Source organism: Oncorhynchus mykiss, chromosome 18 (genome assembly GCF_057628025.1).
Source record: "Oncorhynchus mykiss isolate SJ-2025 chromosome 18, ASM5762802v1, whole genome shotgun sequence".
Classification (NCBI taxonomy): Eukaryota; Metazoa; Chordata; class Actinopteri; order Salmoniformes; family Salmonidae; genus Oncorhynchus; species Oncorhynchus mykiss.
This window is the reverse complement of record NC_143039.1, coordinates 64,746,200-64,773,458: the sequence shown is the minus strand read 5'-3', so window position 1 is coordinate 64,773,458 and position 27,259 is coordinate 64,746,200. Positions and strand designations below refer to the sequence as shown.

The following is a 27,259-nucleotide window of genomic DNA, read 5'->3' as shown; positions in this document are numbered from 1 at the left end:
GTTTAGGTTACAACATGTGTTTAGATTACAACATGTGTTTAGATTACAACATGTGTTTAGATTACAACATGTGTTCAGATTACAACATGTGTTTAAATTACGACATGTGTTTAAATTACAACATGTGTTTAGATTAAAACATGTGTTTAGATTACAACATGTGTTAAGATTACAACATGTGTTAAGATTACAACATGTGTTTAGATTACAACATGTGTTTAGGTTACAACATGTGTTTAGATTACAACATGTGTTTAGATTACAACATGTGTTTAGATTACAACATGTGTTCAGATTACAACATGTGTTTAAATTATGACATATGTTTAGATTACAACATGTGTTTAAATTATGACATGTGTTTAAATTATGACATGTGTTTAAATTATGACATGTGTAAATTATGACATGTGTTTAGATTACAACATGTGTTTAAATTATGACATGTGTAAATTATGACATGTGTAAATTATGACATGTGTTTACATTACAATATGTTCTGAAAATGGACTTTAGTTATCCATATTTGCAAAAAAACGGAAGCAAAATGTATATTATTGTTATGCCATTCATGTTTTCTAGAGATGAGGCTATTCATTACACACAGCTGCAAGATTTTATGCAGATTTTTTTTTGTGCCTAATTATCTAATTATCATAATTCAGTCATAATTTGTTGATCAAAACCTGGGTTATTTTCATTCAGACTTCTAAAAGTATTTATGGAATTTCACTTGAGGGGTGAAGTGTTGTCTATTGAGACTACTGTATTGTAGCCTACTTTCTGTCGTCATCTAAAAGAAATGTACGTTGTTTCAAATGCCACATTTTTTGCGTATCTAACATTTAGATGACTGCCTTTCTATTAGATTGGATCATAACTGCAGGTTGTGACGGCTCTATGCATATCAGTAAACTAAGCTTCACCTGTAAAATTATTCTTAGTGATAAACACATTTGCAATTTATTCAAATGTCCAAAGAGTTGATTCATATAGGATATTCCAACATGGTTTAACGAAATATTTAACCAAATTTAAGGTTCTAGACAAATATTTTTTTATATATATTTTTCTTGTACTTGTTTTTTCTTGTACTGTACGTGTTTTATTCCCAACGCGACGGTTAATGAGGATAACATTGAATACAGATTTCTCTCTATACTCTCTATCAGTGGAGAGGTTGCATATTCAGTATACACTGCGTTTCTTGTTGTATTGTTTGGGGAGACCATGCTTTTGCCGCAATGGTCGTTAACCTCTGAACGACCCCGTTCGGAGCCCACGCCTCAAACACTGTCGCAGGCAGTGCCAGACTGCGACCAGAAGATGGCGCGCGACGACAATCCAAGAGACGCAACCCGGGCCCCGCGAGCGCCCTGCCTAGGCGCATACCCAGGCGCGCCTCCCTAACATCCCACCAAGATTTCCTATTTGTGCACGAGTTTACCTCTGGAGGTCATCAAGCAGGATTTACGACTGGTCAACAAAAGCACGTGATTCTCAGCCGTACCCCATATTTGGGTGCCTACGTAAGAGAGAATCAAGTACATGTTCTACTCATTTCCATAATTCATCATAAATTGTGCAAGGGTGCTATAGAACGCGCAAAACCATCAAGAGCCACAAATCAAGTACACACGTTATTACTTTCTCCACAAAAAAAGCAACAAATACCTGCTAAACAACAATATTGGAATTATCAACCAATGAGCTCCTATTTTGTAAACTCATTCTGCGGTCGCTATCCCAATGGCGCGGATTTCCAGTTACATAATTATGGAGACCACAGCTCTGCAAACGAGCAATACAGGGACCCCACGACCATGCATTCCAGCAGGTACGGTTATGGCTACAACGGGATGGACCTCACTGTCAGTCGCGGTAACGGGCACTTTATGGCCAGCGTGCGGGCACAGGGCTACTCCCCGAACCAGTCGGTGGCGACAACAACGTCCTCGGTCGAGACGCCCAGGTACACCCAGCCCGCGAGTGCCACCGAGACGACGTCCCTCTCGCCTCCACCTGACCCGCTCCCGTGCTCCTCCTCTGTCGCGAGCTGCTCGTCTCCGGTCAGCGAGTCTCAACCTCAACACCGAGACATAAAGAACTCCATAACGAGCCCCTGCACGACCCCGAGTTCGAATGGAGGCACGCTGTTGAACCGGGTGTGTGTGTCCAAAGCGTCCCCCCTCCAGGAAGAGAAGCCCGCGGGAAGGGCGCAGACAACTTCCCAAAATGTCACCGACGGTGCCCAGCCCCATATTTACCCCTGGATGAGGAAACTGCACATAAATCATGGTAAAACAGCTTTGTATTTTGTTTAGGTCGACGCTTGTGTTTTGTACTTGATACAGCTCGTCTAGTCTCTGTGTGGGCTTGTGGTGTGTGTGGGGATGGTGTGCCCTATAGCCATTTTAAGATGTGCTTGTTGCCATTTTCGGAGCTCAAAAGTATTTTCCCAAATCATTATATGAGAGAAAAATCACATCTATTCGATATTTTATTAATGGTAGTTTTAAGGGGCGTGTGTATGGGCGAGATTTAAGCCACCTGTTTAACTGCATATTGTACCTCAGGCGTTGGGAAAATAATTCAACGTGGCATGAAAACACAGGACATTTTCTTCTTACCAAAATGCAGGAGGTGAACATTTTATTTAAATATAGGATGATAGGTTTTCTTTTGCCATTATTTCGGATTATTCTATACTTGTATGGTATTTTTATAGGACACACTTTGTGAAATTGATTGGCACTGCGTTTTAAGGTGTATGTGAAATGTGTGTGAATAGTGTATAAAGGTGTGTTTATGTGGATTAGGCTCCATGGAAGAGTGATCAGTAAAATGTATTTCCTGCATAAAGCGTTAGTAAACATTATTCTGTAGCTTGCTATTTTGATTGTGGGCTCATGGTTGCATCCTGTGTGTGTTACCACCAGACAGTCTGACCGGACCAGAGGGGAAGAGGGCGAGGACAGCCTACACGCGTTACCAGACACTGGAGCTCGAGAAAGAGTTTCACTTCAACCGTTATCTGACCCGCAGACGGAGGATCGAGATAGCGCACGCGCTCTGCCTATCAGAACGCCAGATCAAAATCTGGTTCCAGAACCGGAGGATGAAGTGGAAAAAGGACAACAAACTAAAAAGCATGAGCATGGCAGCGGCAGGGGGTATAGGTTACCACCATCCCTGATACTCGGTTCCCCGATGAGCACTAATAAAATAATACAAAGCTTAGGAAAACTTCCCATCATGTCAAAAGCCCAAGAGACTTTCCGAGGGCTTCTTAGGACAGTGAACATCCACGTGTCCATGCAAGCTCCAGCCTTTAAAAATAATTTCCTCCTTATTTATTTTATTTTGACCATGATAATGCTTGTGTGAGTAAAAAAAATAACTTGCGTTCTGTAAATGTTTGTCTTAAAGGAACAACCAATGGGAAATACATGTTTGTTTAACTTATTTCTTGTTCAAAATTGAAAAAACTTTAAAGTTACCACAAATAAGTCTATTAACTATCCAATAAAAGATGTGTAGCCTATTGCACTCATAAAACAGTATAGAAACTCAAATAATGAATGACTTGATAAGAAATGTAGTTGCTCTTGTGTATAGCCTTTGTTTTATATGAATGTATGTAAGTAGGCCTATGTATTTATTTGTTGAATGTATTGTACCAAACTCAGATAACGTGTTCCTTATTGTAGACAGACTTAATAAGCCTTATGTGATTGTTGTGCGTTGTGAACACGTGATGGAACCGCAGTTCTGACCCAGTGTGTGTAGCTGTGCCTATGTATCCTTCTTTTGCACGAGCTGCTGTAAAGTTGTTTCACCTGGCGCATCTTCTTAGAATGTGTTTCTGTATTTTGTGTGTACGTTTTTTCCTCCTTAGTTTGGATGGGAAAGGTTACATAGTGGATCCCATCGCGTAAGCGCCATCGTGATATAAGCTTTTTGTAAATGTTTTTAAAGAATGACTGGAACATTAAAATAATATTGTTATGGTGATGCTGATTATAATAAACTTTCTACGGGAACAACAGACTGTAAATGATTTGTTATTTCGATGATTTCTTCATGTGCCTAGGTGGTAAAACGCATGTTTGTATCGCTCAGAATTGTCCAACATTTTAGTTGTTGAATGCAAACTTCATAGGCCTGTTGTAACTTGTTTTTGTAGGTCAAGACTATGCCTAACTGAAATGCAGTCCTGAAATGTTCGTTTTCCCTATTCAGTGTAACCCTTTCACCCCATTGATTGCATTTGAAACTTAAAAAGCTACACTTTCCCAGCTAGTTTCAAGGTCGAGAAAATCAACAGGTAGACAAATCTATATCCGCTTTCTTTACTCACCTCTGCACGTGGGTCAAAAGCGGGTCCTAGCCAGTGACCTGCTCTAGGGGCTCTGCGTCCGGTGTGCTCGAGCTCACTACTCTCATGAAATCGGTTCGACTTTTCGAGCCGTAAACTTTATTAGACCGGTTCCGGCCTGACATTTGGGGGCCAAATGAATGGGGGTTTTGTCTTTGCATTAGATCGTAAAAATCATCTAGAGCGCGGCCAGATAGGCTCACTGGCCATAAACGGTCACGTGGTGGCCATTAAAGTAAGTTTTATGGTTTTGGGGAGTTGACAGTATATTGCACATAACATATAATCGCACTGACGCGAGGCTTCGTCTGACTCTCTCCTTGCAGGCTGTAAAAAGTGTTCCTTGCCCGTTACAGCTGCTCCTCGTTCACCAGAACGCCTCGCGATGGACCCTGCGCACCAGACTCACATGAGGAGAGAGCTCCTGTCTCGAGGTAAGTTTCTGCCTCTATTGCCCTTGGGCAGCCTGTAGCCTTCCATTCCCTTGGCTCCGAACAGCCACCCTGTTCGAAACAGCATTATGATTGTATTCGGACGCTCTATTTGTCCTTATTAGCCTATTACGCTAATTTGTCAGTTGGTTATGAGCTGAATACTGGTCTTTCTCGGCAGATGTTGGCCAGGGTTGGGTCCGGCTCATGGATATTTAATTGCTTCCTTCCCAGTGGAACTTGTTTCCCTCCATCTGTGGTGAAACTCATAATCCATTACTGCGTGTGGGATAATTATGCTTCTGTCCACTTCCACCCCCACAAACTTCACTTTTTAGTACGTTGTTTTTTCACTTCCTGTATAACACAAGGGAGGTCATTTGGCCTCTTCATAGCTATTCATGTGCTGGACAAGCCAAAAAGCTATTTGAGCTGTTTTATGCTGTTTGCATTGTCATTGCTTAACTGAAATATGTTTGTATACAGTACTTGACTATCATACAACACTTTCGGTATAATGTTTTTTGGTGGGTGAGTGGGAAGTTAAAGCACAACTTAAAAACTTTGGAGCTGCAGTTGTCGCTTTGGTCAGGTTTCCTCATGTGTTCCATAAACACACTGTAGAGTAAACACAACACATGACAAAAAGCAGCAGGGACACATTTAAAAAGGAATTCCGTTTTGTGTCAGCCACGTCATTTTGTGTTTTGGGGTAATAAAGTTCAGTTGACCTCTTGGAGAGTGTCACTCTCGCTGCATAGTGACCTCTTTGCAGAGCCTGGGCGCGTGCGTCCGTGCGGAGGTGGTCACTCAGATACCAATATCTCCAGGAAAGGATAGATTTATCAAAGTAGCCAATTTGTAAATGCGTCACAAAAGTGTGTGTAACTTTTGTATTGTGACGCATTTTCACAATCACAATAGTTTCCTTTAGATTGCGTTTTTTTCGTTTGCTGGGAAAACTGCTCTGCATCAGTTTCTTATTTAGCTTAGTATATAGCCTAATTACGTTGTTGTTTTGGCTGTAATGTAGACTGTAATGTAGACTCTGTGGCAGCAGTCTAGGTTTAGTTAAACTGTGTTTCTAGTACGTAGCTATGTGTCAGGCCTATTTGATGTGTATAACAGTGTTTTACTGTTTGACAGTTATGGATTTCTGACTCCATTTCCATCGTTGTGTGTTGCTCTTTATATGTTGACAGATTTAAATTAGGCCTTTATCATGTCGTGATGATTAAAGCATTTGGATAATGGGTGCATTGCCCATGTCTAATTAAGAAGTACATGCTGGCCTACTGTATGTAGAAAACATTCTATTTGAAGGATCAGAAATGGTTATCTAGCCTTTTTTTTAAAGGTTTCATAAAGTCTAAAGTCTAAATGAGTTCTTACAATCTATTCATAACCTTTTTTTCATCGGTGAATTCGATTTCAATCAATGTAATCTCAAAGTATTTGATTGAAATTCAATGAATATATCTGAAAAAAAAATATTCAAAGGACTTTATATCAATACATCGATTGAATTCAAACTGACTCATCTGGTGATTTGACGTGGTTTGACCCCAACCATATTCCCCATCCTCCCCTTCTCTGCCCAATAACCTAATAGTTGACATATATCACTAAGTCGTGTAAACAGAAATGTAACTTTATTTCCATTACAGTTTGTGGTGTAGAATAAGTAAAACCATTATTCTATGCCATTATCATTGTGACGTCTGGGGAGAAAATTACACCATTGTTACACAATTAAAATATCCAAATCGGGGTCCCTTATGCGTTGCACAGCAAGGCAGACAATGCCAGGCAGAAAAAAAGAACCGTCCCCAGCGCGCGGTTCACCGCGAGGTCAGCCATAGCAGAAAGATAAATCTGCATCCTCCCGGAGCCACCAGCAGAGCTCGCTTTAGGCCAAGTTCAGTGTCATCCGCAGCCAGCTTCTGATAGGAGGAGAACACACGCGCACGTACACACACACACACACACACACACACACACACACACACACACACACACGATTGTAGGATAGGACACACATATACTTGACCGGTTTGCTTGCCTTAATACATACACATTGCAGTGGCAAAATAACATTTGCATATTACATTCGTTTTTTTGTTGGATAGCCTGTGGTACATTTGAGCAGTATGGCATAGTAGGTAGATGTGAGGCACACAAAAGTATGAAGGACACACATGCATCCCTGAGTGGTTTGCTTGATACAAACGAATGAATAACGTAAGTTGTTCTGGATAAGAGGGCCTGCTAAATGACAAAAATGTCATTATAAACTGGGTGGTTCGAGCACTGAATGCTGATTGGCTGACAGCCGTGGTATATCAGACCATATACCACTGGTATGACAAAACATGTATTTTTACTGCTCTAATTACGTTGGTAACCAGTTTATAATAGCAATAAGGCACCTCGGGGGTTTGTGATATATGGCCAGTATACCACGGCTAGGGGCTGTATCCAGGCACTCCGTGTTGCTTCGTGAGTAAGAACAGCCCTTAGCAGTGTCATATTGACCATATACCCCAACCCCTCGGGCCTATTACTTAAATATAATGTACATACTGTATTAGAGGTATGCAGAGCGGTGTGTTGTAACCAAAACCCACAGAGAGACAGTACAGAGATGCAACTACAGTTATTCTGTTATAGGCCGGCCTTTATTGTTACTATAGGATACCATTAATTATAATATTCATGAGAATAATTACAGTAATGATAACAGAAATGAATATAGAGCAAATACATTTTTCGTCCTGAGCAGCCAGAAACCTCGCCTGGGCAGCACAGCCTCGCAGGGGTGGGACTGATGAACTCGAGATAGCGGGGAAGAGGAGGAAAAATTGGGGTCAAAAGTTTACCCGCTGAACAAGTCTCCTTCATCTGTTCAACCGGGGCCTGATGCCAGCGTTATAATAGCGATCTTGACTCTCCACACAAAAGATAGAATAGCTTTGAATTACATATGTTTGACGGTGCACTCCAGGTGAACCCTGAAAGCGGGGTGACCCCGAGTTAGGGACCAAGGGGAGTGGACCCCCGCCCGTCCCCAGACCCAAGATTGAGTGGCCAGCATTTTATTAAGGCTGTGGATTGGTGAATTTCCTTTGAATAAATTGCATTGGTTATGTTTAGGGACCAGGGCAAAATTAGCATTTTGAGGATTGATATTCTTACCCCGGTCACAGGGTGATGGGTAGGCTATGGCCACAGCCCCCCAAATGGAGCCTCCGGACTCCTTAAAAAACATTTAGCCTTTCTCTCGCTCTGCTAAGCAACACGTCTTGTTTTTTGCCTTACAAAAAGTCACCCACAAGTTGAGTTTGGTTACAAAGAAGAAATATGTAAAAAAATATATATATATATATATAATAAATGAAAACCGTGAAGTGTTATAAACTTTTCTGAATAAGAACAAAAACACCGTTATAATTGTATTAGGTTTTGAAAATGCGTTAGGCTTTAGGCTATAAAGCTTCTAAAGGGATGGAGCTGCAGAAAGAGATCGAACATAAGCGTTTTCCTTTCCCGTAAAACTATGAGAATATGAGCCCCATCCCCATCTAATTCTACATGAAAATTGCTAACCCAATGCGCTTTCATGGGGATCATTTTTCTGAAAATATGCATCTAGCCTATATTGTAATAGATACAATTGGTTTTCAAGACATGGCAAAATGTAGGCTAATGTAGGCTATTTTCCTAAAACGTCTAATGAAACTGTGCACTCGAAATTGTGAGATCTGCCATAGCCATGTCAGTAACAATTTATTCCCAAACTGTTCATTCATATTTCGTTTTGTTAAACAAACAAGTGGCCTATTATAAAATAGCCTAACTATTGGTTATTCATTCTTTGTTTATTTAAAAAGAGTCAAGAGCTAAAGGAATAATATGGTAATTGGAGGTGTGTCTTTATCATAAATAAATAAGGAAATAGCTCCCGCAAGTGATCTTTTTCTTATAGGATAATAACGAATTGGGTTATGGCACAATTCTAACAACTGTTTATTGAAGAAAATTGAGTATATGTTCTGTCGTATACATTTAGAAGATACGGACTGGGCAAAATAGTATGTTATGATAACACAGACCTAACTAACTAAGGCCTTGTTGTTCTAAACGTTTGTGTATCACTAAAATCTCCATAAAACACTAGCTTGATGCAGTTGCTTTTGCTTTGATTTATGTCCTATTTTTAAGACGACAACTTAAACAACATGTTCAAAGTAACATACTATTTCACCCACCCCTCTTCCTCTAAAGGTGTGTTGAATGTGCAAGGAGCTCTGTTGGTGGCCTTCCTGTTTGAGCAAACATATCAATATATCGTTATACAAAACTCACAACATGTTGCATGATCAAAATTCTTATATTTGCAACAATAATTTGCACCCTTACCTTTACCACCTAGTGAATATTTTCCTCTGCAGCCTGGTCCTCCTAACAGACAAGGGGCCTTGTTGCAACCATGTGTGATCAGTCACTATCATCAGAGCACTTTTCTTACTGTCTACATTTACAGCACTGTGTCAGTTTGATATATATATTATATTCGTTAGATGTGGGAAGGACAGAAGGCGTGGCAATACACTTCTTTCTCACACATTACTTTAGCAAATGAATAGCACATTTATACCTAGACTTTTTGCTCTTTTGCTAATTAACTTAGATGCCTTGGACGACTTTTATTCAGAATAATTGTTACAGAAACGTTGCCATAGCCTGAGCCACATTGCACAAATAAGATTGGTACCAGTCCCATATTTATGAATGCTTATTTTTTTGATATTGTGAAAGTCAATTTATCATATTTCACATTTCCCATCTAAAATCGTTAAACACTGAATGTGTTTGTTTATAATAGCATATTTATGTCGCTGAAAAGTGTATTAGATCATCACGTTTGAGAAGTGTCAAAAGAAAACTTGTGGTTTTACCTAAGTTTAACATTAGGTCATAAAAAAACATGTTCAACTTCAGAATAATAATAAATAAACACGTTTTCCCATCTCAAGATGTTAAATAAAAAATGACTATAGTAAGTGCAAAAAGCAGTGTATTAAACGCAATCAACTGCAAATAGCTGTTAAGCATTACCGACTTGGCCGGTCTCTCATGCAAGGGTAGGCTACTGTATGGCTAGAGAGTGGATAATAGCCAACCCTGCCTATATTTATATAACACATATATAACACACTGACTGTACATTTCAAGTTTCAAGTTTTCTTTGTCACATGCGCAAGTACAAACAATGCAATATTTAATATCAAAATACTATTTTTTTTTATTAAAAAGAAGAGAAATAAGAAATATGAGACAGATTTTTTGTTGTTGTTGAGAATGTCAGCTATGTACAGGGTCAGTGTTAGTACCACATTTACAATGTGCAGTGAGGTAGATGTGTAGCTTACATGTAGGCAGGGATCAGGACAACGTGACTGGTAGCAGGATAAATAATAATGATAATACACCATATGGCAGCACCATAAGTGGTGGGTGGGTGTATGTGATTTAGATATCAAGTCAAGTATTCTTACCTTGGATATTATCTTGATAGATAGGCTCTCAGGTGGTCTTGGCTACATGCGTTCTGGAGGCCAGATCTACAGAATAAAATATCCCCCCTTGTCATTCACGATGAGTTACAGGTGCAGAATACATTACATCGTAATATAACACCTGTCAACTTTGGCTATTTAGATGCGTAGAATGCCATAGGCCTATATCTGACAAAAATACAAATCCCATAGAGATGGCTTTCGTTTCCGTCTTATCCATACAAAGCTCGGAGCAGGACCTGGTTTGAACGGGAAAAACAGGAGCCTAGGTGAGCAACAATAACATAAGCCTAACAGTATGATACAAATTGAATAAATATACATATGTATATCCTTCTAAATCAAACCTTGACAAGGATACACTGAAGCGTCCCTTCAGTTGGCTAACATCGCTACAGGAGTGCCACAATCGACGTAAGTCTTTTTAAGGTGGACTTACGTGGGTTTTGTACTGTTTAAAAAATATATATATATTACAAATTATTATTATTTTTGGGGCGCTGTTGGGTGCTGACCCGTACTAAGTGCACCGTTATCTCAACAGAGTCGAGTAGACCCGAAAACCGAAGTCCAAGTCCGGGTGAACTTCAGGTCACTGCGTCTAACAAATATGAAAATGTCGCCTCTTTGGAGAAGGGCACGCCTTGTTGTTTAACAAAGACTGTCAATGGGTAAGATTAATCAGAAACAAAATGGAAACGGTGTCACTTTGGGGTCAGAGAGAAGTTATCGCTGTTTAGGGGAGCGAATAGAAAGCGGGAGCGAAAAAATAAAAAAAATGAAGCTGTCAATATTTCCGAAGTTTGGCCTCCCCTTGCCACCGCGCACCGGGCCTTCTTCACGTGGACAGTCGCGGACACTTTCCCTAGAGTTGTTCGTGCAGTTGAGGAGGCTTCCTCGATATTTTCACCTCCGATTCGGAATAGTGAGATGGAGGGCAAGCAGGTCGTGGAGATGGCAATTGACAAGACACTGATGGCACAGAAGAGATACGGTCAGGGATGCTGCTATTATAAACTGTATATAATTGCACTTTTGTCATAGTGAAATGAAACGAGAAGTGTGTTTGGTTAATTGTAGGATACATGTTCGTGAGGTTGAATATATTTTCAGGTGATGGCTTGAATATTGTTATTTTAGGTCTAGTTGTTTGGCATTGTACTTATTAATAGTATACCATATTTATGATGATTATTATTATGCCCTTAGTCTTATGTTGTAGGCCTAATTATTATCTGACATCCACCTCAATAGTTTAAAATGCTGCACAAATGATGGGTGTTTATGTTGGATATTTGAGTAAAGTCAACAACTAACCTAGTAAAGTCAACTAAGTTAGTTATAATCAATCGCAGGCAGTTACTTCTAAAAATGAGTCGTATAGGCCTATCTTTGTGCTTACTGACAAGCTCTTTGTAGATAGGCCGATGCATGTTGATCACTTACTTTTGTATTGAGTTGCTTTTCATTTCAACACAAGTGTTCACTTCTCATCTACTAACATCATTGCAAATTCGCAACCGGTTATTTTGGCCTTCTTTTGGCCTTCTTTTAAGATACCATCTTGTATATGATGAGCCAAATATAAACTATTTGATGATACAATTAAAATGCAGAGTTATCATAGGTTTAAGTGACAATGTGTACCGCAGAGCCGCGTAACTGCGCCCAGGCAATGTTTTATCTTTGCTTCGCTTTGTGTGTGTGTGTGTGTGTGTGTGTGTGGCACAAATCAAGTTAAATATTTGCCTTCCTCGATTGTGCGTGCACATAATCTGTCACTCTCTAGTCTTCAGTTCACGATCAATATCAGTATCTATGTAAACACGTTTCCATTTAATTTAGTTAATCACCATCAGTAAAATGTTACAATACAGATTTACATTTTACGAACGGAATTACCAACTGATAATTGACTAGAAAGGAAAGCATCTTGGAAAGGAGTGGATTGGAAAGGCGCTCCAATGTCATCTTTGACAGAAAATAAGACACGTACAGTTTGCTTGTTTCCAAAGAGCCCATCCTTTTCCTGGGCAACAGTATGAGATACCCAACATCATCATCATCATCCTCCTCCTCATCATCTCCTCAAGGCCGTGGTCTACTGTGGGTTACTGCTAAATAAAGGGGTTACTTACTCTAGTTGAGTCAATGTGGTAAACAACTGCCTTGATACTTTTTTCTTTATCTATTTTGATTAAATAAGGAAATCACCAACGTAGGCTACTGAGACATTTTCGTTGTGCCAATGCCAGGCTTTCCATTGGTTCCTGTTTACATGATGCCCACAGGAGACGCGGTGATTGGTGGCGGTTTACACGTGACCAGACAACTTTGTACACTTGACAGAGAGTAGGAGGGTTTTGTGGAGATCAGAATAACGACAGAGCGATAAAAATTAGTATTGTTGCACTTCACAAATTAATGATCATGAGTTCATACTTGATAAACTCGAACTATATCGAACCTTCCTTTCCTCCATGCGACGAATATCAACAGAACGGATACATCCCCGCCCCTACTGAGTACTACGAACGGCCAAAAGATTCGGGCTTTCCCCATCACGACGAGGCGTCCTATCCGAGGTCAAACTACACAGAACCGAGCTACGACTACGGTAATGTCCCTAACAACGGTCTCGACGATTTCACCGACAGGCATCACGCACAGGCTCACCCCGTTGCCCAGAACCATGCCCCTCGCCTCAACCCAGTCCCAGACAGCGGTGCCGTGGCGGACGTGAGCAAAGACTGCAGCCTCGCCACTGAGTCTTATTCCAGCGCACAGAAGGGAAAGGAAGTGCCGGTGGTCTACCCCTGGATGAAGAAGGTCCATGTTGGTGAGTTATCGCCACGTTTAAATACCGGAACCACAGAGCAAGCCACCACTGGAACGTATGCACGCCCATTGAGGCAGCACTAGTAGCACCCCTTACAACGGCAATTTACGACCATCGAGCAGCGGGGTCGGTAATTAAGAACCCTCATAAATTTTATTGCCTGTGTTTGTCTGCCGGGGCCATGTGCCTATGTTGTCTTTTAACTAGAACTATACCTCCATGGCTGGACCCCAGCCAAACTGTAATATACAACCCCGCCGATTTTGTTAATCATTTTCTAAGGCTCGATTTGTCCCTGGATGCGAGCGCTTGTACACATGGGGTCTCCAAATTAAGGTATTTCTATGCAATAGAAATTGAGGCGAAACCCCCAACAAAACATCGTAGGCTTTATACCCCCATTAGACTACCAACGAGCCTTTATGGAGAACAACAGTTGTAATGTATCCAGTGGAGTTGGTGTTTGAACTGTAGTGCTTCATGTGGCAGTAACAACTGCTTGCTTGTATGTGTGTGTGCTTGCTTTTCTTCAGTCAATGCTACTTACAATGGAGGAGTGCCCAAGAGGTCTCGCACTGCCTACACCCGCCAGCAGGCTCTCGAGCTGGAGAAAGAATTCCACTTCAACCGCTACCTGACCCGACGCAGGCGCGTGGAGATCGCGCACACGATGTGCCTGACCGAACGTCAGGTGAAGATCTGGTTCCAGAACAGAAGAATGAAGTGGAAGAAAGATCACAAGCTGCCGAACACAAAGATCCGCTCCGCAAGCTCAGCCTCGTCCTTGGGAGCACAGCAGCAGCAACAACAGAAAATCAAAACAGCCACGCACCAGCAGCTTGTTCCCACGCCTTGCACCGCGAGCCTATAGTGATGGAACCCTCGCGCCAAACCAACAGACTGAGAACAGAACACAGAAACTGAATTTTGTGGCCCGATTCTCGAGTATGGCCCCCATGGTATTACCCCATTCCCTTGGCCCTTGGGCCTGTCGCGTCCTTTCAAAACCATTTCCCCTCTCAACCTCCTCTTTCTGTTTGTTCACTCTCTCCTCATTATTGAGCTCGAAATCCGCCACGTACTGCCCAAGATGGCAACTGAAATGTATGTACTTGTTTATTAAGACAGAAGGTTAACGCACATTCAAATGCACCACAGGACCTTGGATTATATGTATCATTGCATAGAATAAAAAGAAAGAGAATGAGACGAGATATGTGAGGACGCGTTTTTCTTTTTCTTCTATGCAATGTTTTTGTTTATTCTCGTGGAAAGTTTTAATATACTTGAAAGAATGACAATGTTTTAGGAAAGCTCGAGTGCCCGGTCTGAGACCTATCACGAGGTTTAGAACGGGACAGGGTAGTAGTTAGGGTTAAGCTCGTGATGTGTGAATGAGTTGGTTTACTGTTGAATGTGTTATTAAGTCGTGTAATGTCCAGGTGACTTTCACCCCTAATGTACATAGACAAATCATAGCGAAGGCACAATACTGAATCCATTTTGTCGGCTAAAAAAATACAACCTCGTTTGTTTGTTCGTGTAGTAGTGTAGACTCGTTTCATCTGTGATAGTGTGTCCCTATTTTGTGGTGTGATCTAAACTGTGAATATTTGTATATGTTGTTTGATCAATGAACGGTGTAATAATGTATTGTAGTTTAGGCACATGCAAGAAACGTTTCCCGTGAAATAAATATGTACTTCAATTGTATGGCTGATGTTGGTTTGCATATAATATTGTAAGATATTTCAGAATAATATGCATTGAGTTAGATCAAATTTTTGAATGCTATGGTAACAATAGCATAACTTGTCTATAGCGTAGGCCTATGTCAAAGGCCGCACAAAGGTTGTGGATGATTTAACAAGGCTCACAAACTCAATACGCATAGTGCTTGTTTCTTTAACGTTTAATGACGTTACACTATTCCCAAACAGGGATTGAAACCTTTGAATGAGCTAGCCAGTGCTTCGAATGTGCGTGCGTAATGAACGTTATAAGAAATACAATTCACCTAATTATGATAGCTGTGCTGGGTGTTCAATTTTGCTTTGTTTGTCCACTTTCGTTTTTTCTGGACAAAACAACTCAGACCAGTGATATTCCAATGGGCAGCACCTAAAACGTCAGTAAATATATACAAAAGCCCACTCCTTGCAAGTTCACAGTCCTAAGACATTCAGTCAATGTAGTTTCACAGCCAAAGACGCACAATTATCCAGAAATATCGTTGTGCATAAAGTGGGCATAAAACTCCAATAACATTTTATTTTTCACCCAGATGCATCTTTCTCAGTGGACTTTCCAGATTGCTATAAAACTGCTATTAAACTAAACAAGTTGATTTACGGGCCATGTTTCTCTGTTCAACATTGCATACACAGTTAACACAATACAAAACTAAATCGTGTGTGCATATTTGTTAATAATCTGTAAACTACTACTATAGGAAAGTATTTCGAAAGTATGAGAGTGTTGCAAATTGAAATAGGATATTACTTACTACCATAATAATACATGTTCCACAATCTTTATGTAGCCCCATAGAGACCTGTTATATTCTAGGGAAGTATTTGGCCACACATTTGGCTGCTCCTGTTTTCGTTTTTTATTATAAGGATAATGTGCATTTTCTTCTCAAACCCTAGTATACCAGCGTGTGTTGGTCACTACCTGCTACATCTAAACAATCAGAGGGTTCAACGAGAGGACACATCAGTATCTGACCAATCATCGACTAGCAGCACTCCGCTTGACCTCTGACCTTACGACACACAATGTCCAGTCCTCCATATATATATGTATATATATATATTTGCCCACGAGACAATGCGGAAACAACATTTTTGTGAAGGTGTGCAAACGTGCTGTTCATTCACTCAAAGTCGTCTCTACTGCTATTCGTCCCACAAACGCCTCTGTCAGATCATGAGTGCAAAAGGAAGATTGAGATAGAACACGCTTAGAGCTATTAGAAAAAACAACTTTTCCATTTACTGTAGCTATAAAAGGGACCTCGTTGACCTCTCCAAAGGATCTACATTATTCTAGTAAATGAAAGCCATTCTTATAATTATGGACTCTAACATTGAGTTTCGAGTAGATATGTTAACGAAATGAAAAAACAGTTATTCAAGACCATTATTATTGTTCGCCATAAGCAGCATTTTGTCTATGTATCTGACTTTACAAGCATTCATAATCCATCCTTGATAGGCAGAAGCGATTGCTATGTTTTATATATATATATATATATATATATATATATATATATATATATATATATATATATATATATATATAAGTAGGCCTGAGTGGAATGTTATAGCATATGCATAACAATCAGCGTATTTTCTTATCAAATGGCATTGGGCACAGCAGGAAAGGAATGCGTAATATGGCTACATCTTCGTAAACTCCATCTGAGCTTTAAGTGGATACAAGTGCAATTCAATGTAATGCAATATGGAAACATTTTAAATTACACAGAATTATCTTGCCAACTTAGTCTAGGCCTTTTCTGTGCCAGCAGTTGGCGTAGGCGTGGAGTTGAGAAATTGCCATTTTGTTTGATTGGCACAGGTTTTACGCAGTCTCTCACGATGTCAAGATAGTTAAATTAGACATTTGTGCTAATTTAATACCCGAATAGAGGTCACCCCCAATGTACTACATTTTAATATGATAACTCACGTGACGTATTCAATAATGAATGCCCTCGGGTCAGAAATAGAAATGAAAATCGGCAGTATTTTCATATGAAATGATCCTCGGCAGAGCACGAATCAAATATTCCTCTCTGCTAAATTCTCGCTCCTGTCCGTCCGTTCCCTGGTGGATAGAGCCCATGTTGTCTGATTGTGAGTAGATTTGGACACTTTCTGTTCTAAATACCTTGTTTTTCATTTCTTTACATAGCGATATGTTAAAGGTTGAGAGCAATGTGTCCACGTCATTGGTATTTGGTTGTGACTGATTTGTAACAGTGTATATTCAGCTGCTGCTTTGTTATAAGGCTTTCTTGCTCACCAGCATCAACCTCCTGTTAACCCGCAGCTTTGTGGGTTAGACTCTGCTAGGAGACTGGTTCCTTGTGGCAAAAATGCGTAAGCGTTACCGTCACGTAGCAATTTAAAAACTTGAAAACTATCAATTTCTAAATTGTTACCTGGAATCTGAATATTACTCATATGAAGATGTACTTTTTCAATGATAATAGACTATATGAGGCAGTTATTATGGTAGGATATGGCATTCAACTTGTGATCAAGGCTCACACCCAGGCGTTATACACAAGGCGCATCAGCATGTGGAAAAGTACAAACTTCTGCATAGCATCTGTGCTTTTCCATAATATAACATTTCTGGCTAAATTTACCCTAAAATGACTCAAAAGGAAGAGGAGGAGGATACGGAATTGCAATGTGGCAGCAACGAACTTTTATAATTCTGAACATTTAATTGATAAAATATGAACAGATACCCCGTTGTTATAGGACTGCTGCGATTGACAAAGCTGTGCAGTGAGACTTCTTGTTCGCTTCTGACCTGTGGCTTACATTCAAGGGTGTAGAGCCCAGAAATGCCACTTCGTTAATTGAGCATAAATTAAGTAGGCCTAATTGAAAATATACACTGCAATGAACTCAAATGTATATTGGCATTGGACATAAGTGATCACAAGATTACCTTAGAGCAACCCAATGACCCTGAGCATGGAAGAGGTCCCATGCTTTTTGCACACTCAACTTACTGTCACATTTGTCTCTGATTGTATAAATAAATTTGCGTTGAAATTAATTGAAAGGATTGTCAGATTCTGGTAAAAAACAATGCATTCACGTGGAAGTAGTACAGTAATCATTGACTTTATATTCCGTTTTCATGAGGTATAGATAACTGTTTTCAAAGTATTTTGTAAAAATACATTTTTATTAACAATTTATGTGCATGTTAACCCATGTCTGGTCTTGTGAGCCACACATGCAAAGTTTTAAAAGGCAAATATCAGGCTATTGTGCATGAATGAGTTGTCCACATTATTGAATGGGCGCCTTAAACAGAGAAGGCACAAAGAACAATCAAGAACTAAGTTAAACATTAACAGATCACCATCCTGTCCACGAAAGACTGACTTTAGGCTATAAGGCTGTGATTGAACATTAATGTAACATACAATATAAACATGTGTAATAACGATAAGTCTAAAAATATGTTCAAAATGACTTTGAGCGGTTAGTTTTAGTTTTAGCTTGCCAGAGGCTAGTTGAATTAAATGTGCCATTGGTCATGTGTAGGCCTACTATTATTGTTAATATTATTAATATTATGATTATTATTATTATACAGCATTATTATTGCTCTGAGGTCAAATTAGGAAGTTTAGTCTCTTGTTCTTACCCTAATTTTTTTATAATCAGCTCTTCAAAGCACTAAATATAACGTTAACCTATCAAAAGTGGCAATTGAAATACATTTGAAAGTATTACAACAAAAAGTCAACATTAATACAATTTTATTTCTACAATACGTACTGAAACAAACCAGCAGAACAGAAGTCAGTCCGTGTAGTCGAGATCCACCGAGGCTTCTTTGTCTTAGCTTGGACGCCAAGCCAGTTTAAGGCGTTGAATTTCGCATTAGCCTTGATGTTGGTCAATGTAAACCCCTGAGAAAGAGTTATCTTCTGCTGAGTGTATCGGTAACCCAAGGCTCGCTGTTAAGAGCTTCAAATGTCAACATTGTGGGGAGATATGTAGCCTATAGCCACCGCCGTCTGGCGAACACCCAAAGACAGAGGGTGTGGAGAGGTCGACAGCTCAAGTCCTCTTGGTGGCCGGGGAATGTTGGGAGTTTGATATATCTGAAGAAATAACTCAGCAAAAGTATAAACAAAGAAACTAACCAAATGCTGTAATAGGCTAATCATCTTGTGTGGTTTTTATTCTTGATTGCATTTTGTATTATATGTTCGGTTATTTTCTATAGTATTATCACTAGTGTATAGTATTACTATAGTATTATCACGGATTATTGGAACTAGCTCTCAAATCAAGAATTCCACTGTACGGTTTTACACCTGTTGAATTCTGTGCAGTGGCGAATAAACTTTGAAACTTGAAACTGCTGAAAAGGACAAACACCCATCCTAAAAAGTATCCAAAACTTTCCCAGCTGAAAACGGAGGTTTAGCTATGTTCGTAATTGGTTTTGTAGTCTCCATCCTCTCCTTGTTTTTGACCCCAAATAACTTCACACTCGACTCTCTGGGCCTCGGCTTGGGTCAGGAAAAAGTTCAGGTGCGGTGGCGAAACCCGGCGTGGGAGAGAGGGTCTGTTTTCCCTCCACCGTCAGCTCCAGTCACAGACGCTCCCCGGCATGCCATGCATGTGCACTCTGAGCTGGTGCAGTGGTATGCAAATCTGGCCGAACTAGAACAGAGAAAGACATAAATCACATTTCTGTATCACCTAAATGTATCCCAAAGTAAAGGCCTTTCTCTGAGTTTAAACGACGTCCCCTCTTCACATAAAAAAAAAAAACCAAAACAATTATGCTAATCAAATCTGATTCACCCATAATTCTAACCCAACATAAATCATAAAATCAGAACCTCCTCACTCCCAATCTTCCACAAAGTAGTCTGAAAGGTAAACTGATAAGAGATGGTCCCCTCCTGCTCGGATTTTAAAAAGTTTAAACGGCTCAAGTTGTAGTTTGAGAAGACAAAGGGTGGCGTGGTGTGGGAGTGGGATGCGCTCCATGTCCGCTTGACGTGATTAATAGTTATGGTGGAACATTTCCACGCCCGCTGCTCAGTGTTGACAGAAAACAAGCGCCAAACGGCGCCGAGAGAAGGGCTGCTCTTCCGGACAAGGTTTAGGCTGTACCCGGGAAGTCTAAACGATATAATGTAGTGGGCCACCATACCGTTCATAACTTAAGTTGTGGGTCTATTAGACATTGCAGTAGAATATACATTTATTTCAAAGATAATTATTGTCGATGACCCTCATCTCATACGTTTTCATGTGAACAAGAAGAGTAGGCTAGTTGCCATATTACCACCTGATCCTTCCCCCTCCCCATACTGGGATTTGAGTATGTCCTCTGCGCAAACCTATAATTTCCAGCATCACTCAACTGGCGGTAGGAAATGCGTAAGAGCTGCAGGTTGAATGGAGGGTCGCTGCACTGACCAGGGGGGTAAAGAACCAGCTCAATGCGCTTACTCGTGCACCATCTCCTCTCAGATCAGCACTGACTGACTAACTGACACTCACACCTCCCGGCTACTGGGACGCACACCTTTACGCAGCGTTCGGACAGGTAACTATGAGATATTTGATTTCGATTCCGCCGCCAGTATGTGGCTATTGACTGAGTGGGTGAGTGGGTGAGTGATTGGTTGTATAGCTCGGGGGTGTGGGGTGATGTATAGTGGAGTGGTGGCGATATTGAGAGCCTCTGCACACTCTGCACACAATAGCACCAGCCATATCTCTCTATAAAAAAGAAAGGGGTGACTCGGGTGTTGAGTGAGCAATCCGCCACCCATAAGGGGCTTCCTTGAGGAAAAGCCCTCTATCTATCTCACATAGTGAGAATTGTCACACCACCACGCCAAACACATCCCTGGCTCTACCCGTGGCCCAAGGCTAGTTAGCCTAGCATCACAGTATTTTACATCGGGATTAGCGCTCTCTGATTACGTTAATAGGCACTAAATATAGGAGCCTTCAAAACTGACAGAACACACACGCCTCGGAATCAGGCGAGTTGTGTGGAAGTAGAGAGGCACTGCGAGAGACCTGTCCCATCGTACATTGTAGTCTCATGTACCCTTCTTTTTCCTCCCTCTAAAGTGATCCGTTTTCCTCAGGGGCAATGACTGCCTCCATGAATGATTCACGGGCTTAAATAAAAGGGATTTAAGTTGACGTGGTGTCACGTGAGCAGGGCGCATAATACGGCGCGGTGTTATGGCACCGGGAGAAAACCGGAGCCCTGGTCTGGCCATACGATGCTGATTACGCGCATCCCCCCACTTTCCGTGAGTTTAGTCGGGGCTTTGTAGACTTTTGCTGAGGAGAGAAAGAAAGAGGGAACGAGAAAGAGAGAGACAGGGAGAGAGGGAGGTTCTTGCTTGTTGTGGATGCTATTATACTGCTGTCACGGACGGATATGTTTTTCCTCGCGGACAGAGTCAGAGCTTGTGCTTGGGGATGATGGATTTTATTTTGAGGTATTTCCGCCGATTGTTCATAACTGTCGTGAGTTATTGCCGCGCGAGGCAGAGGTCAGTAAGCAAAAAAGACTCCATGTTTGTGTCGGGCTGGAAAATAAAACTGAAACATTTTGAAATAGTATATGTTGTCATGTTGTTAGAGATATCGTCGATTTTCAGTGTCAGGCTACTAAAATGAATTATACTACATGAAACATAACTTCAGTTATATTTGCTTCACTATCCTGTGTGAACATTTTAGCTTGGCTTCAAAGTCCTCACAACAATTCCCCATCCCATGGTCTAGCCTTACTCCATTGGTGTTAATATTCACAATAAAATATTGATTTTTAAATGTTTGATTTTCAGTTTCATTTTGATCAGATTCCTAGCTCAGAATAGTGCAGACACTTAAGTGTTTAGCTAGAACCCCTATGCAGTTCATGCAGCCATAGCCACAGATAGCCTACATCAGATTTGCAGTTGGCCTAGATAGCCGTTTGTAAATAAACCCAGCCATTTAAACCTCTGCTGGTTAGAAAATAAGAAAAAAAAACTGAGGTGAAAGCAGTCATGACGTCCTGCTCCGAGGAGTAATTCATTTCCCTATAAAATACATCAATTTGTGGTGTTAAACATGGGTTTTCTCGGGAAAGGATACATCAAGTTGAGGTACATAAAAAGCGAAGAAAGGCTTTGGGGTTGTGCGGCTCTGCCACGGAGACGAGGATAATGGTAGACGGAGTGCCATATAGGACCGCGCGGCCGCGCTGAGGTCACGGCGCTCGGGTGTGATTTATGGGCGCAGGGACTTGGGGCAGCCATTGCACGAGCGCTAATGACTATTCGATCCAATTCCAATGGTGGACAAAAATACAAACAAAAACAAAAAAGCTACAAAAATGATTGTCCAAGCTACTATTTTTGTTTTCTGGATAGTTTTGTTTTTGTAACATTAATGTTGAAATATAAATGTGACTGTTTTGAAATTTATTATTTTTATTACTAGCAATAATTTGATTAATAAGATAAAAATATGTATAATAATGTGGTTATTAAGTTTAATTTAAAGAATATTCACAAACTTTGTTGCACAACGAACACATAGGATTACAATATGATACAATATTTACATTTGGACACAAGATAGGTCACATTAAAATTCTTTAAACTACTCGGCTAAAGCCTATTATCGTACATTTGTGTATTTACTTGACTGGTTTTGGCTGCTAATGTTGAATTAATTTATTGTTCAAAGTAATTAGTCTATTGTTAGGCTACTTGGAGTTTTCATTAGGCCTAGCCTACTCTCTTCTGGAAATATGATATTAGCCTACTAATATATTATGCACATTGTTATTATTGATATGAACTTAGCATTTACATGTTAGGTGGAATATTGGACCTATAGGTTTATTAAGGAAAAAACAGGTTGGCTAAAGTAACGTGGATTTGAAATTTTCTTTCAGAATTCTACCTAAATAAATCCCATCCATCCTACGGTCTTCACGAGACCCTGCCCTGCCTTCGGTAAGTCCATATTATGTCCTCATTGATTTCTGTTAGAAATGCTTGATGGTCATATCCTGATTCAATTCTAATAAGTAGCACTGAGACGCCTACACCAGCACACTCACACACAGGCCTGTACACACACATCCATAGCCTGTAGACTTCCTATATAGCTTAAAGTGGTGATATGAAACGCCCGAGAGCAATAATTCGTTCTCTTCCACATGTCTTTTGTAGTGTAATTTGTCACTATAAAAACGACGGGGGAATCGCAGCTCTTGCAGCGATGCCTTGTTCCTTTCAAAAGATCCCTCTCTGAAAACCATCTGCCTTGGCAAAGGCTATAGATTACACTTGCTGTAAAGTTGGCAAAATATGACTCCCAAAAAGTAGTTTTGGGGTGGTTTGTGTTCGTCCTTTTTGTAATAATATCAATCCGCCTTCTGTTCCCACTATCTCCATGACATCTAACCCCGTGGCTAGGGCCCAAATTAAGGAAAATCATGACTCAGCATTTCGAGAAAACACAAAGCAGTAAATAATTATACCAAGTCACTATTCTGCTTTGAAAAAAGAAAGGCAACGTTTGCTAAAAAATATCCTCACGCACGAATGTTGGTCCCACTCACCCTCCCACGCCGTCTGAATGTTCTACCTTTTTATTGTGTGGCTGAATCTGGCCTTCTATCCATCCACCATGCGGCCTCTGACCAGAGAAGCAGTGCTCTAGACGTGTTTACTGCCTTGAGATGCAAGAGGACATAAATCGTTTTGCTTTGTCCGCAAACGACACCATTCACATGCAGAGGGATTCCCCATGCTCTAGGTTTCTCTCTCGCCGGTTTCTCTTGTATACCTCCTCTGTTTTCCCTTTTGGAGATGTCTAACCCGATGGGGTCTTTCCCTTGGTTCACCCCAACCGAGGCTTTGATCGGCGGCGTCCCCAATTCATAAACGCATTTATGTATTTTCTAACCATTCAGGAAAAATACATATTCGATCCTAGGAATTTAGAAATGTGTCGATTATTGCAACACACACAAAAAAGTAATAATCCAAGCACAATTCGTATTGAAAGGCTTGATAGGTTACATAAAATGCAAAAGTGTTGGTTAATGATTAAGCTGCGGATGGGCGCCCTTTATCCCTCTCATAGTAATGGTAATGTGGGGTTGTCACCATCAGCTGTGCTGCATAAAGCTGTGTACTCTCCCATCATTTCATCCAGTCATTATTCGATTCTGTGTTTAATAAATAACAACAAATGCCATAAAACACTTGGGATGGGTGTTCGTGGTTTTTGTGATGCTATTTTTTTGGAGGGGGGGGGGGGGCAGGATTTGAAGTGACTTTTTGTGTCCAAGGCACTAGTTCATTTGCATAATGTTCCTTGTCTATGGTGACGCTATGTTTCGGGGAGTTCACTGTTCTGGTGATGTCTGCATGATACTTGTGCCCAAACACATAGTCCATAGCCCTGGCTAGGTTTAATATTGGTATAAGACATGGGCACTGCTCTAGCATGTGATAAGTTCAACCCCGAGGGCCGATAGCGGTTATCTGGACGACCCGAGTGCTCGCGCCTGCTTTCATTATCTTGGTTTACCCTTCAAACATCGAACAGAAAAAATGGATTTTGTTTCTTCTACACACAGAGCCTCTCGTCCCTTCCCTTTTTTGTTGTGGCGGATGAGTCCTGTATGAGCTTGGCGCATGCTGGTGCTGCTGCTTATACCCCAGCTCGCTCTGCCTAAACTTTTTCTCCGGACTACTGTTTTGATCGATTTCGTCGCTGAATGAGAACATATTGCCTTGTGCTTTGCATTCATCGTCAGAGGATAAGGTAAGCAGGCCAGAAATTGTCTCTCTCTCGGTTGTAAAAGGCAGAGTTCGTGTCGCGCGGTGATTTATCACCGTATGACTTACATCTCGGTTCAGGAAGAGTTCACACACAACACAGGCAGCCAGATTTCTCTCGCGCGCGGAGCGGGGGGCTGAGTATTCGAAGGCTCGAACCTGTCTTCTCTTCTCTTTTCTGCCCTGTCTTTCTTTTTTCGACCAGACTACTATTTATTTTGGAAATGCATCAAAAAGCTTTCTGATATGTATTCCAAAGCAATGCTTTCATTGCAGATCTGGTGATGGGATGTGATATTCATTTTAATTCTGCGGTGTGTTGAGGGCAAGAGGGTCTGGTTTTCAAACAGTTTTTGCTTGTCGTGGTGTGTATTGTGCTGTAACGAGCCGTAGTTAACGAATTATCTATCCATTTTCTTTTATAAAAACATATCTCAGGTGATCTAATATGAAGATCATGGTCATGTTTAATATTGACATGATTGATTTATAAGAGTATCGCTAGGCCTAATATTACTTTTGCCCAAGTTAGTTCTATATTGTACTAAAAGAGTAGTAATATATTTATTTCTAATAAAAATACAATGAATATCAATCATTATCACAAACCTTCTCCACTTGTTGGCTATCATCATTTTATCGTGGTGGTATGTCTCTTGCACTGCCTTAACTAGGCTACACAATAGGATGTTCATGTTTTCATTTTGGATTCCACTATAGCCTACAATAACCTGCCTATATTTCTTTAGCTATGAAACTAGTTTTACATTTGAGATAGTTTGTGAATTGATACTGCTGCATCGAGTAACTCGTTTATTTTTAATGATTCACATAATTTCCATTAGCAGGTGTGACAATAGCTTTTGCCTATAGTTGCTATTTTATCCAGACTACAATGCTTCACAAATTAAGCCTAAAATCCTTCTAAGGAAAACTCTACTATTTTTATTTTAAAAACGTGTATGTTGTACCCATTTGCCCATATCGATTATCAAAATATATATATATAATTTAATTTGCATAGTTTTTCAATTACTTCTCAATTGATATGACCCCAGTTTGCCTACCTCAGTGAGTAGACTACTAGCAGTAGTTGGGCATTCCCACTCATTAGATTCACAATAGCTATTTCCTAGCCTAGAAGTACGCCTATAGTTCTAGGCTACATTCCTAAATACCGAGCCATAGCCTAGCTGTTCACCCGGCCGCTGTCTGCAGTGCGCCATCCCGCCCTTTCATACATCACCGGGATGCGCGACTTCGCCGAAAGCACCGACAGGAGCCTTTATTATAGGCCTGCGAGGGAAAGTTCACGTCGTGGTCATGGAGATGCAGTTTTACAGGTTTCTTCCTGGCCCTCATCCACCTTGGTTCCACACACACATGCAGCAAAAACTGGGGAATGTGGTTGTTTATGCTTTTAGCAAGGTGGCTGGGCTGGGGCAGAGACTACAGCACACTGCGGTGAAGGCTGACCGGGTCTGTGGAGAGAAAGCATAGAGAAGTCATAGGCCCAGTTCACGACAGGCCTTTCGTTTGGTGGTTTACAATTAATTGTAATATTGCACAATTGGTATGCTTTTATAAACGTATTTATTTTGATTCAGTTAAGTGCAGATGAGGTTTGTGCATGCCTTTGTTCCCTTTGTTGGTAACCAGAAGGTAAACGAGAATAGCCAGAGAACTGTTGCCCCTATCTTGCCTCCATAGTATCTGGTGTCAGCCCTTTATTGAAAAGTAAGATGGATCGCTACCATTTCTTCTCCTCACCGTGCTTCTTGTAACCCTAGGTTCACCCGAGGAGGCCATTGGCGAAGAGGTGTCACGTGACCAAGGGGTGCCAATGTTATTCAACAAGGGTGTCAAGACCCTGTCAGTTTCTGAAATAAATATTGGGAAACGGCGAGATGCAGAAGGCAACCTACTACGACAGCTCCGCAATTTACAGTGGCTACCCGTATCAAAGCGCAAATGGCTTCAGTTATGATGCCAATCAGGTCCAATATCCCCGGGCCTCTCATGTGGAAAGTGAGTACCATCGACCAGCCTGCTCCTTGCAGTCCCCAGACGGCTTGGTCGCCCTGCAGAAACCGGGGGAGATGGCGGAGAACTGCGATAGGGGTACGGCCATCCAGGCAGCGCAGCCACCCGTCCTCACTGAAACCAATCAACCGCAGATGTCGGTGTCTGTCCCACCACCCCCTCCCCAGTCACAGTCCCCCGGTTCTCTCAACCAGAACACGAGCAACGGCTCCTGTCAACCCAACTCAAAGAGCTCGGTGCACAGCTCGCCGACCACCACCCGGAAGCACATCTTCCCCTGGATGAAAGAGTCCCGTCAGAACCAGAAGCCTAAAACCAGTAGCTCCAGCTCAGGTATATTACCTAGACGCCACTTCTGAGGAGACACGTGATAAAATACACCCCATTATT

At 41.0% G+C, this 27,259-nt stretch overlaps 3 protein-coding genes and 2 long non-coding RNA genes across 13 annotated transcripts in view; 3 read left to right on the top strand and 2 right to left on the bottom strand.

Moving 5' to 3' along the window:
- Positions 1 to 27,259, top strand: part of LOC110496565 (homeobox protein Hox-A3a) — a 35,957-nt gene that overhangs the window by 3,669 nt on the left and 5,029 nt on the right. Inside the window, exons 2-4 of one of the 9 annotated variants that reach the window (XM_090206832.1) lie at positions 4,705 to 4,812; positions 22,927 to 22,987; positions 26,617 to 27,202. In XM_090206832.1, coding sequence (XP_090062958.1) covers positions 26,734 to 27,202 — 469 coding nt within the window. In that variant the 5' untranslated portion in view covers positions 4,705 to 4,812; positions 22,927 to 22,987; positions 26,617 to 26,733. Of the gene's footprint in view, positions 1 to 4,704; positions 4,813 to 20,111; positions 20,560 to 20,768; positions 21,530 to 22,926; positions 22,988 to 24,271; positions 24,813 to 26,616; positions 27,203 to 27,259 lie in introns of those variants that run through there. The other 8 variants (XM_021572535.3, XM_021572536.3, XM_021572538.3 and 5 more) reach the window with 8 other exon arrangements.
- Positions 1,562 to 4,043, top strand: LOC110496567 (homeobox protein Hox-A5). The gene is made up of 2 exons (XM_021572541.3): positions 1,562 to 2,298; positions 2,940 to 4,043. The coding sequence occupies exons 1-2, from the start codon at positions 1,707 to 1,709 to the stop codon at positions 3,194 to 3,196; spliced, it is 849 nt and encodes a 282-aa protein (XP_021428216.1). The 5' UTR covers positions 1,562 to 1,706; the 3' UTR covers positions 3,197 to 4,043.
- LOC110496572 (uncharacterized) lies at positions 6,445 to 13,221 on the bottom strand. The gene is made up of 3 exons (XR_016488209.1): positions 13,065 to 13,221; positions 10,368 to 10,433; positions 6,445 to 6,752 (listed from the first exon to the last, which is right to left on the bottom strand). It is a non-coding gene; the product is annotated as an uncharacterized LOC110496572 (long non-coding RNA).
- Positions 10,897 to 14,940, top strand: LOC110496568 (homeobox protein Hox-A4). Its single transcript, XM_021572543.3, has 2 exons — positions 10,897 to 13,227; positions 13,761 to 14,940. The coding sequence occupies exons 1-2, from the start codon at positions 12,813 to 12,815 to the stop codon at positions 14,096 to 14,098; spliced, it is 753 nt and encodes a 250-aa protein (XP_021428218.1). The 5' UTR covers positions 10,897 to 12,812; the 3' UTR covers positions 14,099 to 14,940.
- On the bottom strand, positions 18,729 to 20,322 carry LOC110496570 (uncharacterized). The gene is made up of 2 exons (XR_002469574.3): positions 19,844 to 20,322; positions 18,729 to 19,661 (listed from the first exon to the last, which is right to left on the bottom strand). It is a non-coding gene; the product is annotated as an uncharacterized LOC110496570 (long non-coding RNA).

Coding starts and splice junctions, on each gene's coding strand:
- LOC110496567 (XM_021572541.3), top strand. CDS start 1,707: ATGAGCTCCTATTTTGTAAACTCATTCTGCGGTCGCTATCCCAATGGC. Junction 2,299..2,939: donor GAAACTGCACATAAATCATG/GTAAAACAGCTT, acceptor TGTTACCACCAG/ACAGTCTGACCGGACCAGAG.
- LOC110496568 (XM_021572543.3), top strand. CDS start 12,813: ATGATCATGAGTTCATACTTGATAAACTCGAACTATATCGAACCTTCC. Junction 13,228..13,760: donor GATGAAGAAGGTCCATGTTG/GTGAGTTATCGC, acceptor GCTTTTCTTCAG/TCAATGCTACTTACAATGGA.